Source organism: Thalassophryne amazonica, chromosome 10 (assembly GCF_902500255.1).
Source record: "Thalassophryne amazonica chromosome 10, fThaAma1.1, whole genome shotgun sequence".
NCBI lineage: Eukaryota > Metazoa > Chordata > Actinopteri > Batrachoidiformes > Batrachoididae > Thalassophryne > Thalassophryne amazonica.
Window position 1 is genome coordinate 71,231,915 of NC_047112.1, and position 18,962 is coordinate 71,250,876.

An 18,962-nucleotide genomic window follows, 5' to 3' on the forward strand; every position below is an offset into this window, starting at 1 on the left:
TTGTATTTGTGGATTATTTGGGTTGTTACTGACATCTGGTGAACATTTCATGTCAATAGCACCTTTAGAAACATATTTACTGAGAAAAATGCTGATGTGTTCAATACTTTATTTTACCCACTGTATATAAAATTTAGATCATGTTGTACAGATTTTTTTTTTCATTGAAACATTATAGAACATAATTGTAGAATTTTTTTTTATATCTGTTAACCTTTTTTTTTTTTTTTTTAATGTGTTTGTTTATTTTGGGGGGGGGGGGGGGACCAGGAATTTTTTTAAAAATACAACCCCAATTCCAGTGAAGTTGGGACGTTGTGTAAAATGTAAATAAAAACATAACACAATGATTTGCAAATCCTCTTCAACCTATATTCAATTGAATACACCACAAAGACAAGTTATTTAATGTTCAAACTGATAAACATGATTGTTTTTTTGCAAATATTTGCTCATTTTGAAATGGACGCCTGCAACACGTTTCAAAAAAGCTGGGACAGTGGTATGTTTACCACTGTGTTACATTACCTTTCCTTCTAACAACACTCAATAAGGACACTAATTGTTGAAGGTTTGTAGGTTGTATTCTTTCCCATTCTTGCTTGATGTGTGACTTCAGTTGTTCAACAGTCCAGGGTATCCATTGTTGTATTTTGCGCTTCATAATGCACCACACATTTTCAATGGGCGACAGGTCTGGACTGCAGGCAGGCCAGTCTAGTACCCGCACTCTTTTACTATGAAGCCACGCTGTTGTAACACGTGCAAAATGTGGCTTGTCATTGTCTTGCTGAATTAAGCAGGGACATCCCTGAAAAAGGCGTTGCTTGGGTTCAAAAGCCAGCATCACAGATGCTGGCTTTTGAACTTTGTGCTGGTAACAATCTGGATGGTCTTTTTCCTCTTTTGTCTGGAGGACACGATGTCCATGATTTCCAAAAGCAATTTGAAATGTGGACTCATCAGACCACAGCACACTTTTCCACATTGCGTCTGTCCATTTCAAATGAGCTCGGGCCCAGAGAAGGTGGCGGTGTTTCTGGATGTTGTTGATGTATGGCTTTTGCTTTGCATGGCTTCAGACTTCAGACAACCTCAGACAAGATACAGCAATTAATCCACAATTATTACTTGTTTACCACAATAATAGTACACATCAAAATTAAAGACAACACATATACATTTGACATTGTTTATGTGCACTGAACTTGAAGTAGTCTGTCTTCCGAATTGAGGCAAAGTGGGTGAAGGCCGCAGCAGGAGGGGCCCGCGTCGCCCAGCCTGGGGGTTGAAGGCTGCAGCAGTAAAAACCCCGCTGCCTTCAAGGCGGCAAGGAGGAAGCCAGGGTGAGGGGAGTGGAGAGACACGGGGGGGGGAGGGTAATAGGGATGGAGGGAGGGAGACATGCGTTATGTCCAGATGAGTTAAATTTCTGTCAATTTCTGTCTGTGTGTGTGTGTGTGTGTGTGTGTGTGTGTGTGTGTGTGTGTGTGTGTGTGTGTGTGTGTGTGTATATAAAGTCTGACAGTTTCCGTCCGTGTGTGTGTGTAAAGTCTGATGTTGCTAGGCAACAGCAGGCTGGGGGGAGGAATAGATGAGAAGGGGGAGCCGAATTCCTTCACCAAGGCCATAGATCCTTCTGGGGAAAGAGCAGGAAATTTGGCCTTCAGGAGCCGATAAGGCTGCCATGTTGATGTTTGGCGGAGAGATACAGAATTCTCAAGAGTCCAAATTTATGAAGAATATTCTCTGATCCTCAGCAGTACAATCCTTTGCAATGCAGTGATTTGCTCCGAGATTGAATCCATTTTGCATTTGAGTTCAAGAGTTCACGCAGTCTGAGATTACACAGCATTGCCCAACTCATTAATTATGACGGACTGATGAGGGGACAAAATTCTGGAAGTAGCTGTCTTGAGAATATTCCAGTAGGTGAGGGCAGCACACAAACCAATCAGCACCAAACCTCCCACCATAAAAGCGAATACGAATGAATCCTCAACGTCTTCCACAGAGATTGTCACACTCCATTCTCTCAGGCGTCGAGAGCATAGCCCGCTGGGTAGGTTCCATAAGGGCACACGGGGTCCCCCAACCCTGATCTCCTTGTTGAAAACAAAGTGGTGTCAATGGTGTTGAGAGACCAGCTGATCAATTCCATAGTTAATCCAAATCATAATTTGAAGAATTCACAGTCTGGTGAAGCTGGGACTTTGAAGGTCAGAGCAGAGATAGAGAGCAGAAAGGAGGAGAAGAGAGGGGAGGAATGCGACCGTCCTTGCCGGAGTCCCAAGCTGATATCCAGAGTTGGCAGAGTTTTAACTTGCACTTGTAGATATAGCGACAAACTATGTTAACTAACAATGGTTTTCTGTAGTGTTCCTGAGCCCATGCAGTAAGATCCTTTACATAATGATGTTGGTTTTTAATGCAGTGCCATCTGAGGGATCAAAGGTCACGGGCATCCAGTGTTGGTTTTCGGCCTTGCCGCTTACGTGTAGAAAGTTCTCCAGATTCTCTGAATCTTCTGATTATATTTTGGACTGTTGATGATGGAATCCCTAAATTCCTTGCAATTGAATGTTGTTCAACATTGTTCTTAAACTGTTACACTATTTTTTACATGCAATTGTTCACAAAGTGGTGATCCTCGCCCCATCTTTGCTTGTGAACAGCTGAGACTTTTGGGGATGCTCCTTTTATACCCAATCATGACACTCACCTTTTTCCAAACAGGTGTTCTTTGAGCATTCATCACCTTTTCCAGTCTTTTGTTGTCCCGTCCCAACTTTTTTGAAATGTGTTGCAGGCATACATTGTAAATTTTTGCACAAAAACAATAAAGTTTATCAGTTTGAACATTAAATATCTTGTCTTTGTGGTGTATTCAACTGAATATAGGTAGAAGAGGATTTGCAAATCATTGTGTTCTGTTTTTATTTACATTTTACACAACATCCCAACTTCATTGGAATTGGGGTTGTATATTTAAGCCCAAGGGTTCATGGTATAAAGTGTATTCTGGTATTTTAAATGACGTGTACTTTGTTGATATGCTAGCATTTAATTCATATTAATGTAGTCTTAAGTTAAATTTATGCATATTGTGCCAAATCACAACACAAGTTGCCCCAGGCACTTCACAAAGGTAAGGTCTAACCTCACTCACCCCCAGAGCATGGCAACAGCGGTCAGGATAAACTCCGAGGTATTTTTTGATTATAGAAAGAAACCTCAAGCAGACCAGACTCACGGGGGTGACCATTTGCCTTGACCATACTGCCAATAACAACTAAATCAACAAAGTACAATGAGTTGTTAAACGTGCTAAGGCAGATATGATAGAATTAGGCATTAAAGTAATTATCAAGTCAAAGTGGTCATAGTGATCATATATCAAACAAGTGGTAACAGGTTAAAAAAAACCTGAAAGGACCCATTGTATGTTGGCTAGAATAATATAGCACTCTAAAAGGAGCATATATCATGATACTTTTGACTTTTACAGATATTTTTTGCTCATAGTATTTCTGCATTATTCTGTGTTGTAAATTTAAATGTAGGATATTAAATGTTTTTTATTGTGATTTTGCAAAGGATTTTAATATTTCTTCTTCTTCTGTTAAATTTCCTGTGGTGAAATCACCCTTTCTCCCCACCCCTCCCATTATCATTGTTATTATTTGTGCAGAAACATAGTAATGACATTGATATGACTGCTATGTGGCTGAAAAATGCATGCCTGCTCAATGACCTGTTGACCCAGCACTCTTCAAAACAGGTAGGATGGATTGTTGAATGGGAGACAGGCTTATTTATTTATTTTTGTTTTACATTTTAATCTTCAAAAGCAACTCAAACAAACATGTCAACCTGTTCAAGTCTGCAGCGTTGAATTGTTACCCAGAACAACATTCCAAGCCTGTGAGGATGTTTGCACATGACGTGTTCATATGCTGCCAGAAAGAACTGACAAAATATTCATATTCAGCCTCATACCGGTCCTCACAAGTCACACTTTTAAAATCATTAATGCTTCAGTACAAAACAACAAAACAGTGACTGTGACCATCCAACGAAGGTTTTAAGTATACAGTGCAGCAGATAACAACATATTTACAGAGGAATCTTTCAAATGGTGATACAAGCACCAAATTCATTATAAATACTCCTCATTATCATCCGAACATCCATTATGGTGACTGAACACACGTCTTCTCTCAAACACTAGCTTTATTGACTATATTTCAAAACAGATAGATTTTTTTCCTGACTACAAATAGAGCACCAGGGATCTCTGCTTCCCTTCTTTGGGAATCATTGAAGGCTTTTATCAGGGGAGAGATAATTTCTTATATTCATTTCGAGAATAAATTAAGGAATGAGAAGTTGTTTAACCTAAGATGACAAATTGCGCAGCTTGATAATATGTATGCAGCCTGTGCTGCCCCAAATGTGTATAAAGAGCGTCTTTCACTACAATCTGAATTTGATATACTTATGACCCACCGCACTACAGAACTTATGTTGCAGTCCGGGGCACAGTTTTTTGAACACAGTGATAAGGCTAGCAAATTGTTGGCACACCAAATCCGTCAGGTGTCTGCTTCACATCAGATTACCCAGATTCAAACAGACACAGGTGTGACCACAGATCCCTGTCAGATTAACCTTACCTACCCTCTTGCTTGCCTCTACTGGTGGTTGGCTCTCACTGCGGTATTGTATCACTTCCTGTTCCGGAGCACAGCGGTGTTTTTCTGTATCTGTTAGCTGTTTAATCTGCGCAGTTAGATTGATCTAGTTATCTAGATTACGATTTGTTTCCCAGTGTAATCTTTACGTGCCTTAACTAAAGCACTCCTTCTGCTGAATCACCTCTAAATTATTTACACATTATTCACTTTGCGTGTTTTTAGGAATCCGCTAGCTTAGCGTAGCTACTAGCTCTTAGCCGATTTAGCATGGCGGCTTCTCCTGTCTCTCCCGCACTTTTCTGCTCTGGGTGTGAAATGTTTAGTTATTCCTCGGCCTCCTTTAGCAGTAATGGTACTTGTAATAAGTGTAGCTTATTCGTAGCTTTGGAGGCCAGGCTGGGCGAATTGGAGACTCGGCTCCGCACCGTGGAAAATTCTACAGCTAGCAAGGCCCCTGTAGTCGGTGCGGACCAAGGTAGCTTAGCCGCCGTTAGTTACCCCCTGGCAGATCCCGAGCAGCCGGGAAAGCAGGCCGACTGGGTGACTGTGAGGAGGAAGCGTAGCCCTAAACAGAAGCCCCGTGTACACCGCCAACCCGTTCACATCTCTAACCGTTTTTTCCCCACTCGACGACACACCCGCCGAGGATCAAACTCTGGTTATTGGCGACTCTGTTTTGAGAAATGTGAAGTTAGCGACACCAGCAACCATAGTCAATTGTCTTCCGGGGGCCAGAGCAGGCGACATTGAAGGAAATTTGAAACTGCTGGCTAAGGCTAAGCGTAAATTTGGTAAGATTGTAATTCACGTCGGCAGTAATGACACCCGGTTACGCCAATCGGAGGTCACTAAAATTAACATTAAATCGGTGTGTAACTTTGCAAAAACAATGTCGGACTCTGTAGTTTTCTCTGGGCCCCTCCCCAATCGGACCGGGAGTGACATGTTTAGCCGCATGTTCTCCTTGAATTGCTGGCTGTCTGAGTGGTGTCCAAAAAATGAGGTGGGCTTCATAGATAATTGGCAAAGCTTCTGGGGAAAACCTGGTCTTGTTAGGAGAGACGGCATCCATCCCACTTTGGATGGAGCAGCTCTCATTTCTAGAAATCTGGCCAATTTTCTTAAATCCTCCAAACCGTGACTATCCAGGGTTGGGACCAGGAAGCACAGTTGTAGTCTTACACACCTCTCTGCAGCTTCTCTCCCCCTGCCATCCCCTCATTACCCCATCCCCGTAGAGACGGTGCCTGCTCCCAGACTACCAATAACCAGCAAAAATCTATTTAAGCATAAAAATTCAAAAAGAAAAAATAATATAGCACCTTCAACTGCACCACAGACTAAAACAGTTAAATGTGGTCTATTAAACATTAGGTCTCTCTCTTCTAAGTCCCTGTTGGTAAATGATATAATAATTGATCAACATATTGATTTATTCTGCCTAACAGAAACCTGGTTACAGCAGGATGAATATGTTAGTTTAAATGAGTCAACACCCCCGAGTCACACTAACTGTCAGAATGCTCGTAGCACGGGCCGGGGTGGAGGATTAGCAGCAATCTTCCATTCCAGTTTATTAATTAATCCAAAACCCAGACAGAGCTTTAATTCATTTGAAAGCTTGTCTCTTAGTCTTGTCCATCCAAATTGGAAGTCCCAAAAAACAGTTTTATTTGTTATTATCTATCGTCCACCTGGTCGTTACTGTGAGTTTCTCTGTGAATTTTCAGACCTTTTGTCTGACTTAGTGCTTAGCTCAGATAAGATAATTATAGTGGGCGATTTTAACATCCACACAGATGCTGAGAATGACAGCCTCAACACTGCATTTAATCTATTATTAGACTCTATTGGCTTTGCTCAAAAAGTAAATGAGTCCACCCACCACTTTAATCATATCTTAGATCTTGTTCTGACTTATGGTATGGAAATAGAAGACTTAACAGTATTCCCTGAAAACTCCCTTCTGTCTGATCATTTCTTAATAACATTTACATTTACTCTGATGGACTACCCAGCAGTGGGGAATAAGTTTCATTACACCAGAAGTCTTTCAGAAAGCGCTGTAACTAGGTTTAAGGATATGATTCCTTCTTTATGTTCTCTAATGCCATATACCAACACAGTGCAGAGTAGCTACCTAAACTCTGTAAGGGAGATAGAGTATCTCGTCAATAGTTTTACATCCTCATTGAAGACAACTTTGGATGCTGTAGCTCCTCTGAAAAAGAGAGCTTTAAATCAGAAGTGTCTGACTCCGTGGTATAACTCACAAACTCGTAGCTTAAAGCAGATAACCCGTAAGTTGGAGAGGAAATGGCGTCTCACTAATTTAGAAGATCTTCACTTAGCCTGGAAAAAGAGTCTGTTGCTCTATAAAAAAGCCCTCCGTAAAGCTAGGACATCTTTCTACTCATCACTAATTGAAGAAAATAAGAACAACCCCAGGTTTCTTTTCAGCACTGTAGCCAGGCTGACAAAGAGTCAGAGCTCTATTGAGCTGAGTATTCCATTAACTTTAACTAGTAATGACTTCATGACTTTCTTTGCTAACAAAATTTTAACTATTAGAGAAAAAATTACTCATAACCATCCCAAAGACGTATCGTTATCTTTGGCTGCTTTCAGTGATGCCGGTATTTGGTTAGACTCTTTCTCTCCGATTGTTCTGTCTGAGTTATTCTCATTAGTTACTTCATCCAAACCATCAACATGTTTATTAGACCCCATTCCTACCAGGCTGCTCAAGGAAGCCCTACCATTATTTAATGCTTCGATCTTAAATATGATCAATCTATCTTTGTTAGTTGGCTATGTACCACAGGCTTTTAAGGTGGCAGTAATTAAACCATTACTTAAAAAGCCATCACTTGACCCAGCTATCTTAGCTAATTATAGGCCAATCTCCAACCTTCCTTTTCTCTCAAAAATTCTTGAAAGGGTAGTTGTAAAACAGCTAACTGATCATCTGCAGAGGAATGGTCTATTTGAAGAGTTTCAGTCAGGTTTTAGAATTCATCATAGTACAGAAACAGCATTAGTGAAGGTTACAAATGATCTTCTTATGGCCTCGGACAGTGGACTCATCTCTGTGCTTGTTCTGTTAGACCTCAGTGCTGCTTTTGATACTGTTGACCATAAAATTTTATTACAGAGATTAGAGCATGCCATAGGTATTAAAGGCACTGCGCTGCGGTGGTTTGAATCGTATTTGTCTAATAGATTACAATTTGTTCATGTAAATGGGGAATCTTCTTCACAGACTAAAGTTAATTATGGAGTTCCACAAGGTTCTGTGCTAGGACCAATTTTATTTACTTTATACATGCTTCCCTTAGGCAGTATTATTAGACGGTATTGCTTAAATTTTCATTGTTACGCAGATGATACCCAGCTTTATCTATCCATGAAGCCAGAGGACACACACCAATTAGTTAAACTGCAGGATTGTCTTACAGACATAAAGACATGGATGACCTCTAATTTCCTGCTTTTAAACTCAGATAAAACTGAAGTTATTGTACTTGGCCCCACAAATCTTAGAAACATGGTGTCTAACCAGATCCTTACTCTGGATGGCATTACCCTGACCTCTAGTAATACTGTGAGAAATCTTGGAGTCATTTTTGATCAGGATATGTCATTCAAAGCGCATATTAAACAAATATGTAGGACTGCTTTTTTGCATTTACGCAATATCTCTAAAATCAGAAAGGTCTTGTCTCAGAGTGATGCTGAAAAACTAATTCATGCATTTATTTCCTCTAGGCTGGACTATTGTAATTCATTATTATCAGGTTGTCCTAAAAGTTCCCTAAAAAGCCTTCAGTTAATTCAAAATGCTGCAGCTAGAGTACTGACGGGGACTAGAAGGAGAGAGCATATCTCACCCATATTGGCCTCTCTTCATTGGCTTCCTGTTAATTCTAGAATAGAATTTAAAATTCTTCTTCTTACTTATAAGGTTTTGAATAATCAGGTCCCATCTTATCTTAGGGACCTCGTAGTACCATATCACCCCAATAGAGCGCTTCGCTCTCAGACTGCAGGCTTACTTGTAGTTCCTAGGGTTTGTAAGAGTAGAATGGGAGGCAGAGCCTTCAGCTTTCAGGCTCCTCTCCTGTGGAACCAGCTCCCAATTCAGATCAGGGAGACAGACACCCTCTCTACTTTTAAGATTAGGCTTAAAACTTTCCTTTTTGCTAAAGCTTATAGTTAGGGCTGGATCAGGTGACCCTGAACCATCCCTTAGTTATGCTGCTATAGACGTAGACTGCTGGGGGGTTCCCATGATGCACTGTTTCTTTCTCTTTTTGCTCTGTATGCACCACTCTGCATTTAATCATTAGTGATCGATCTCTGCTCCCCTCCACAGCATGTCTTTTTCTTGGTTCTCTCCCTCAGCCCCAACCAGTCCCAGCAGAAGACTGCCCCTCCCTGAGCCTGGTTCTGCTGGAGGTTTCTTCCTGTTAAAAGGGAGTTTTTCCTTCCCACTGTAGCCAAGTGCTTGCTCACAGGGGGTCGTTTTGACCGTTGGGGTTTTACATAATTATTGTATGGCCTTGCCTTACAATATAAAGCGCCTTGGGGCAACTGTTTGTTGTGATTTGGCGCTATATAAAAAAATTGATTGATTGATTGGTTTGAGAAATTCTATAGGTTATTGTACTCGTCTGAATCTACACCCACGGATGCCGACCTGGATAACTTTTTTGCCAAATTGGATGTGCCTATCGTTGATCAGGAAACGGCTGTTAACCTGGGTGGACCTATTACTTTGTTAGAACTTCATGCGGCTGTGCGGTCTCTTCAGGGAGGAAAATGCCCAGGCCCTGATGGGTTTTTTGCAAATTTATTAAAATAATAATAAAAAAATCTAAGAAATCATGTACATCAATATTCACAGTCTTTGCCATGAAGCTCAAAATTAAGCTCAGATGAGTCCTGTTTGTACTGATCATGCTTGAGATGTTTCTACAGCTTAATTGGGAGTCCACCTGGGGTAAATTCAGTTGATTGGACATGATTTGGAAAGACACATACCTGTCTACATATAAGGTCCCACAGTTGCACAAACCAAGCATGAAGTCAAATGAATTGTCCGTAGACCTCAGTTCAAAAGGGAATAGTTTGCACCATGTATCATGCTTAGTTATCACATTACAGGGTAACATGTCACAATGGACGTCGACATTGTTTGTCCTTTACTTTGGACAGTAAACATTCAACACAGTTAGAAGTATTCCATTTGCTAATCCTATTTGCTCAATCAATAATTTGCATCACTTTTTACTGAAATTAGATAAACTTTAACTTTTGAAACCTGTACCTGGCCTTTGTCACAATTTTTCCTGTTTTTACCCCATAACTCCAGAACATTCAGTCATAGATAGTCCGAACTATACCGTTTTCAAATCATTATGATCAGACACATTATGTGGTATATGTTTCAATATGATTTTTAAATTTTGACCCCTGTGTAATTCTTCATTGATCCCTTCTTGGCCGCCTATTGGAAATTCAAATGACTAGTCTGCTTTATCAAAAGAATGATGTCTGAGCAGTATTTTTTTTCTTACTTTGGTGCTTGTATCACCATTCTAAAGGTTGTTTCAGTTATCTGCTGCACTGGTATCAGCAAGTTGATTTTCCCACTTTAAAAGACCCACTTTTATTCTCTGGCTTTTAGCTCTGCGTGAGTTGTATGGTCCTCTGTTGTCTTTTGGCCCAGTGTTTTATTTATTTATTGTTTTATTGTTTTTATGTTCATTTATTAGTATCTGAGTTGGTTTATTGTCTTGTATAGTTTGTATAATCATTTTTATGTGCAGCACTTTGGAAACTGTTCTGTTGTTTAAATGTGCTATACAAATAAAGTGGATTGGATTGGATTTTCATACCGTTCCAGATTTGAAGAGTCAAATAATGGGTTTGGGAATACATACTTCTAACATCAAATATTGGGTTAAAACATAAAAATGGCCAGTATAGATGTTTTATAAGGGAAGTGAACAAAGTCCTACCGGGGAAGCTCTGAAGCACCTGCTGTCTGATTAATGCAAATAATCACTGGATCACTGTCGTTGAATATAAAGAAGTTGTCAATACTGTGTGTGTGTTTTTTTTCAACATGCCTCTGCTCTGATTATTTTCTGCACACGATTCAAAGGGTGTGTTTCTGCTGAACACTGACCTGAGTGACTTGTGTCGTCCTCTGAGTGACCTTTGCATCCAGGCCTATCAGCAGCTCATCTTCATCATGGAGACACGTTTACAGAACATGATAGGTACAGCACGGCTGCTATTAGCACCACTGCTACACATGTTCTCATCTGACCCGTAGCCTCCAAAAGCCTGAAAAACAGACCTGTAGAGCTGAAGTTTTAATATCTTGTCTCGTAAACAAGGTTCAGCATAATAATAATAATTGTTATTTTTATTGTTGTTATGCTGACATCAGATGATGATCAATATGTACATAAATAATTCAATGAGCAAATGAAATTAAACAGTAGGTTCCATTCAACATGCACTTTATTCGCAGTACAGAAAGCAGTATAGGCAGTATAGAGTAGTTAGCTTTGCAGTGAGATCTTGCAGAGTTGTGTATTTATTTATTTTGTCTTGTTTCTTGACACTCTTGCTGATTGTAGTGGGTTTTGAAGTTTTTCGTTAGCCACAGTTTCTGTTCTGATCATTACGATGCCGGCTAAGCCCAATAAAGCAGGCAACACCATTCAGATTCACTGGTGGCGGCTCACCGTCCTGTTATGGATCCTCTTTGCTGCCACTGGAGGCTAATCTGACTATTGAACCTCAGCTCACTGCCACTATCGATGTCGCCACGCTTAAAACTGAACTCCTCTCAACTCTTTGCAAAGATGCCGCCACTATATTTAAAACTTCAGCTTCAGTAACAGCTTTTCATCCACAAAGTTTGAATTGCTTGCTTTCAAAAATAAATTATCCTCCAACTTCTCTATGCAGCTTAGCTTTCGATGGGCTAAAAGGAACTGTGGCTAACATGGAGCAGTCCCTGTCTACCTGTACGGATGACAACGTAAGCCTTCAGACCAAAGTGGAACATTTTGAGGATTTGGAGTTCAGATCCTGTAAATACTTATCTACATGTGATTTCTTAGTTTTTATTATTGTTATTATTATTATTATATTATTATTATTATGCACATGTTGCGGACAGGAATGACCGAAGCTCATCAGCATCTCACATGTCATTTAGGCCTTTCAGACTTTATTTTGAGTAAATGCTTCAAGGGAGCATTAGCATGGCAAAAACCGTTCAGCTGCTGGGGGGCTGTGCACCCCCAGACCCCCTGCCTTTTTAAACATTTTTCTTTATTTGCCTGTCACATGCCTGGAAAAGCTCCTCGCCACCTAACCATGTCCTTTAGGTCCTTCAGACTTTTTCAGTAAAATTGTTCTTGGGAGCATGAGCATGACTAAAACCTTTCAGCTTCTGGAGGGGCTCTGCCTCCTACACTCCCCACCTTTGTAAGCATTTTTCTTTTTTGCTTTTCAGCTGACCCCACAATTGCAGCCCTCTTAACCCCCTGCCACTTTAAGCATTTTTTTTTTATTGTAGATGTAAATTAATATTCATAGTTTTCAGCTAGTTGACAGTAGGGCTGTACAATAAGGCCAAATTATCGTATCTCAATATTGTCATATAAATTGTCATGTCATGTAAATGTCACTTATATACATGCTGTCCATATTCTTGAGCCGTTTAGGTGGGTAAGGAGAGTTCCCATGGGATAAAAAAGCTTTTCAACCGACCATCCCTAGTTCTCAAGACCAGGCACCTAAGTGGCTCAACTCTCTTAAAAAAAAAGAAGATATTTATGTGTACCTGAGTAAACACTAGTAGAGTTCCACTTTAGAGTTGGAATGTATAATAGAAGATATACCTTACTGAATTTTCATATCAGTATGATATGACTGTGATTTGACACAAAGTGCAGCAACAGTGAAAATTAAACATCCTTAAAGAAAACAGTAATAATACCACACTCATTTTGTACTCATAAGGTTAGGATACTGTGCCCTTCAAAATTATTGGAACACTTGGAATTTCACACATTTTAACTTGTTTATGCCATTTTAAATACTAGAAATACAACAACAAAAAATAATTAAAATTTCTAAAATTATTTTCCTCAAACTCAAATTGAAAGCAAATCTCTAAAACTTGATAAAACCTGTAAATAATAATCAGTTTTATTGCCAGTTTTCTTCAGACAAGTCAGGGGATGGAAACATGAACAATATGTCTTGGACTTTATTTACATCAATTATGAAGAAATACAAAAGTTTCTTTCACCAAAACATCAAATCTAGGCTTTCATCTCAAATGTACTTTCTGTCAAATTGTAGCTGAACTTTCAGGTCTTCTTTTTAAGAAAATCCTCCTCTACACCACTTCATCAGGAAGCTGGATTTTATATTTTTAATTAATTTATATCACGTTGTAGACATTTGCTTTCAGTTTGAGTTAAGGAAGATCATTTTAGAAAAAAATGTATTTGAACTAGAATAAACAAATTAAAATGTGTGAAATACCAAGTGTTCCAATACTTTTGAGGGCAACTAAGAAACACTGAGGAGCAGCATCTTATTTTTATATATAGTGCAGCAGATAAGAGAATATTTAGAGTGGAATCCTGCAAATGGTGATACAAACATCAAATTTGGCACAAATAATCCTTAGACATGAACTCTTAAAAAAAAACAACAAAAAAAAAAACTGATTGGCCACTTGAATTTTCAATAGGCAGCCAGGTAGGGGTCAATTGAAGAATTACACAGGGGTCAAAATCAGGGGTGGGCAAGTTGTTCCAGAAAGGGCCAAGAGGGTGCAGGTTTTCTTTGCAGCCACTAACTCCACCAGGTGATTTCACTGATTAACTGATTCCATCTGCTCAAAGTGATATTAACCAGTGAAATCACCTGGTGGAATCAGTGGCTGCAAAGAAAACCTGCCCCCTCTTGGCCCTTTCTGGAACAACTTGCCCACACCTGGTCTAAATTAAACAATGCTCCAATCATATAGAAAACTACACATTATTTGCCTGATCATAAAGATTCCAAAAAAGGTACAGTTTGGACAATCTGTGACTGAATGTTATGGAGTTCTGAGGTAAAAGCAGCAAGAATGGTGACAAAGGTCAGTTTCAGTTTGTACAGGGGTCAAAAGTTAAATTTGCTCCATTAATTTTGCTCCAGCTGTATTTGTGCAGAGTTTGATGCTTGTATCACCATTTGAAGGATTGTTTCAGTTATCTGCTGCACTAATAAACCAATATGAACAAGCTGCTGCCTTAGTTTAAACGTGTATGTAAGGCTACCCGAATTAAAGGAGAAATGCTGCTTTTAACAACCTGGACCTCATTTCTGTTATAAAATACGGTTGTTTACTCACCAATGTAAGTTTGGTGTGATTAGAATTCCATAGTTCAATTGACGTGTTCAGTTCAAATCTGGAGCAAACATTTTTCTTCTTCTACTAAGGTGGATTAGAACTTTTTGTGGTACACGGCACAAACTACTGGACAGGAGGAACCTAGCAGTCAGTGTGACTCAGATTTGAAAATGCAGCTCTTTCAACCAGACGTATGGTGCTGTGACATGTCAATCATCTGTGTCCAATCAGATTTCAGGACAGTCCAGTGAAACCCCGGCCTCCACTCTAGCTCCACCCATGCCAGGAAGTGTTTGAAATTCGAACATTTCCTGTTTTACTGTGGATTTGAAAATTGGCACTTCCTGTTTAGGACACCCCGTACCATGAGCGAGCTTTGCAGCGCTTCGTGGTGCGAAGCTCGTATTATTTTTATTATTATTGTTAATAAAGTTGCAAAAATATATATACTCAACAAAAATATAAACGCAACACTTTTGGTTTTGCTCCCATTTTGTATGAGATGAACTCAAAGATCTAAAACTTTTTCCACATACACAATATCACCATTTCCCTTAAATATTGTTCACAAACCAGTCGAAATCTGTGATAGTGAGCACTTCTCCTTTGCTGAGCTAATCCATCCCACCTCACAGGTGTGCCATATCAAGATGCTGATTAGACACCATGATTAGTGCACAGGTGTGCCTTAGACTGTCCACAATAAAAGGCCACTCTGAAAGGTGCAGTTTTGTTTTATTGGGGGGGGATACCAGTCAGTATCTGGTGTGACCACCATTTGCCTCATGCAGTGCAACACATCTCCTTTGCATCATCCGTGAAGAGAACACCTCTCCAACATGCCAAACGCCAACGAATGTGAGCATTTGCCCACTCAAGTCGGTTACGACGATGAACTGGAGTCAGGTCGAGACCCCGATGAGGACGACGAGCATGCAGATGACCTTCCCTGAGATGGTTTCTGACAGTTTGTGCAGAAATTCTTTGGTTATGCAAACCGATTGTTCCAGCAGCTGTCCTAGTGGCTGGTCTCAGATGATCTTGGAGGTGAACATGCTGGATGTGGAGGTCCTGGGCTGGTGTGGTTACACGTGGTCTGCGGTTGTGAGGCTGGTTGGATGTACTGCCAAATTCTCTGAAACGCCTTTGGAGATGGCTTATGGTAGAGAAATGAACATTCAATACACGAGCAACAGCTCTGGTTGACATTCCTGCTGTCAGCATGCCAATTGCACGCTCCCTCAAATCTTGCGACATCTGTGGCATTGTGCTGTGTGATAAAACTGCACCTTTCAGAGTGGCCTTTTATTGTGGGCAGTCTAAGGCACACCTGTGCACTAATCATGGTGTCTAATCAGCATCTTGATATGGCACACCTGTGAGGTGGGATGGATTATCTCAGCAAAGGAGAAGTGCTCACTATCACAGATTTAGACTGGTTTGTGAACAATATTTGAGAGAAATGGTGATATTGTGTATGTGGAAAAAGTTTTAGATCTTTGAGTTCATCTCATACAAAATGGGAGCAAAACCAAAAGTGTTGCGTTCATATTTTTGTTGAGTGTATATAAAAACTTTTTTCACAATGTCATTATGGGGTGTGTGTAGAATTTTAAGGAAAAAAATGATTTCACTCATTTTGGAATAAGGTTGTAACATAAAATGTGGAAACATTGAACATTTCTGCCCATTTTTAAACTGAATTCATAAAGGAAAATCACTATTTACTGTGTTTGTGTCACATCAGTTACATTCTAAAAGTCAAAATAACATGATCATACCTCCACATAACTGAGCAGAAAGGATTTTGTATGATTTTAGCTATGAAACAAAATGAAAGTGAGCAAGGCTGTGTGACATCTAGTTCAGTGAAATGAAGTTATTTTCTTACACCCCCCCACCCCACCCCCACACACATTTTAAATGTCAAAATTGAATTCCTCCACACAATCCCATAATTATGTATGCAGCCAAAGCAGACACTTATTCCTCCTCTCTCTCTCTCTCAGTTCCCGCCCTGCTGGAGGGTGAGAATATCTCATGGCTGTCTAGCTCTGGGGTGAAGCTCGGAGGGTCCAGGAAGCGAGCTGGATCAGGCCCCAGGACTGTAGGAGGTGATGTTCCCACCATGGCATCAGTGCTGAGGGAGCTGGGAGCCGTTCACGCTGCCCTTTCCCATCAGGATTTGCCCCTGAGCCTGATGGAGCAGACACTCCGCCAGCTCACCTACTTCATCTCTGCCTCTGCCCTCAACAGCCTGCTGCTGAGGAAGGACGTGTGCTGCTGGAGTCGAGGGATGCAGATACGGTAGACACCTACACACATGGCAGCTATTTTAGAAGGAGCCCGAGGACATCTGAAATGCACTAATGAGGCAGATGGACAACAAGACAACAAAAGTTTTTATACCTGTGACTGCACAAGGTGTCTGAAAACTTTACAGCAAGAAGGCTGTGTGATCGATTCCTGCCTGGTCCTTTCTGTGTGGAGTTTGCAAGTTCTCCCTGTGTTTGTGTGGGTTCCGTCCACTTACAAAGATATGCAGATTAGGCAAATCGGACACTTTAAATGGTCCTTCGGTGTGTGTGAATGTGTCCGTTTGTCTATTTGTGGCCCTGCGACAGACTGGCGTTTTGATCAGGGTGTGTCCCGCCTCTCGCCCTGTGGCTGATGGGATCGGCTCCAGCTTCCCTGCGATGAATAAGTGGGCAAAGAAAATGAATGAAATGTAGATAACTGGGTGAGTGAAGGAGTTATAATCTGTGTGTAGAGGGTCACTCAAAGCAAATAATTGCTTTCTGAACTCTTCCACGGATTCCCATAAAAATTAAAATTCCAAGATCCAAGATGTTTGTATGTATAAATCACAAGAAGAAGAAAAAGAAAAATATCTCAAAATGTTTTTTCAGGCTCAATGAAACAAGTAAAACCATTTGAAGAAAATACTCTCTATTCAATAATATCTGCTTTGTGTCAGCCTGATCCCATGTGGGCCTGGTTAGTACTTGGATGGGAGACTTCTTGGGAACACCAGGGGCTGTGTGTGTTTGTCCAGGTGAAACTGGAGTTGCATCAGGAAGGGCATCTGACATAAAACGTATACCAGCGCGGATACAGCTGAGTTCCCTGTGGTGACCCTGAACAAACGGGAGCAGCTGAAAGGACAACAACAACAACTCTCAATTCAATAATATGACATTTAAAGAATCTTGTAATCACAGAAGCTAATGTTTAATACAGGTGCATCTCAAAAAAATTGAATACTGTGAAAAAGTTCAATATTGTCAGTTATTTCAGAAAGTGAATTTAAATTAATTTAAATTAAAATATTTCAAGCTTTTTTTAAATTTTAATTTTGATATTTACAGCTTACAGCTAAAAAGTATATTTGAATGTTTCATAAGATCAAAAATAAATAAATAAGTAAATCATCATACAGAAATGTTGAACTTCTAAAAAGTATGTTCATTATGTGCTTACTATAATACTTGGTTGGGGTTCCTTTTGCAAGAATTCCGTCATCAGTGAGGTGTGGAATGGAGGCGATCGGCCTGGGGCACTGCTATGGTGTTATGGAAGCCCAGGATGCTTTGATAGATCATTTGTATTGTTGGGTCTTTCTCATTTAACTTCCCACTTCCCACTGTCGCCAAGTGCTTGCTCATAGGGGGTCATTTTGACCGTTGTTGTTTTTCTGTAATTATTGTATGGCTTTTGCCTTAAAGCACCTTGGGGCAACTGTTTGTTGTGATTTGGCGATATATAAATAAAATTGATTTGATTTGATTTGATGTAACTCTTGACAAAACCCCATAGAGTCAGGTCAGGCGAGTTGGCTGGTCGATCAACTACAGTAATACCATGGTCAACATACCAGTTACTGTTACTTTTGGCACTGTGGGCAGGTATCACTTCCTGCTAGAAAAGGAAATCATCTTCTCCATAAAGTGCTCTGAAATCTCCTGGTAGATGGCTGCAGTGACTTTGGTTTTTCCAAAACACAGTGGGCCAACAAAAGCAGATGACCCCAATGATGGCACCACAAATCATCACTGACTGTGGAAACATCACACTGGACTTCAAGCAGTTTGGATTCTGTACTCTTCCTCCAGACTCTGGGAACTTGATCTCCAAATGAAAAGCAAAATTTTCTTTCATCTGAAAGAAGACTTTGGACCACTGAGTCATGGGCACCTTCTTTTCCTCCTGAGACCAGGTAGGACACTTCTGATATGGTCTCTCTTTCAGGAGTGGCTTCACACGAGGAATGTGACATTTATAGCCTATTTCCCGGACACACCTGTGCACGGTAGATCTTCACGCACTGACTCCAGCCTCAGTCTACTCCTTGTGAAGTTAGCATGTTTTCAAATCGGCTTTGCTTGGCAATCTTCTCAAGGCTGCGTCGTCCCTGTTACTTCTGCATCTTTTCTGACCACACTTTTCCCTTCCAGACATCTTTCCATGAATGCGCTCTGATACAGCACTCTGAACAGCCAGGCCCTCTAGCAATGACCTCCTGTGGCTGACCCTTCTTGTGGAGGGTGTGTGGAGGGTGTCAGAGTGTCTTTCGGAGAAATGTCAAGTCTGTAGTTTTCATCATGATTGTGGTTGTGAATACGCTATTTTGGTTATTTGACTGCCCTTATGAATATCAGGATGTTTATACACATAGTCAGCCCTATGATGTTAATCTCAGGGTAATTATGCACAGCCAACAAACACAACATGGGCAATTGTGCAAGCACAAACTGTACAATGTATAAGATTTGTAACGAAATCATTACAACCCCAATTCCAATGAAGTTGGCACATTGTGTAAAATG

At 40.4% G+C, this 18,962-nt stretch overlaps 1 protein-coding gene across 1 annotated transcript in view; it reads left to right on the forward strand.

The window, feature by feature from the left end:
* The window catches only part of si:dkey-110c1.10 (unconventional myosin-Vb), a 44,214-nt gene that overhangs the window by 21,834 nt on the left and 3,418 nt on the right, over positions 1–18,962 (forward strand). Inside the window, exons 33-34 of the mRNA XM_034179191.1 lie at positions 10,860–10,984; positions 16,146–16,443. Coding sequence (XP_034035082.1) covers positions 10,860–10,984; positions 16,146–16,443 — 423 coding nt within the window. The remainder of the gene's footprint in view (positions 1–10,859; positions 10,985–16,145; positions 16,444–18,962) is intronic.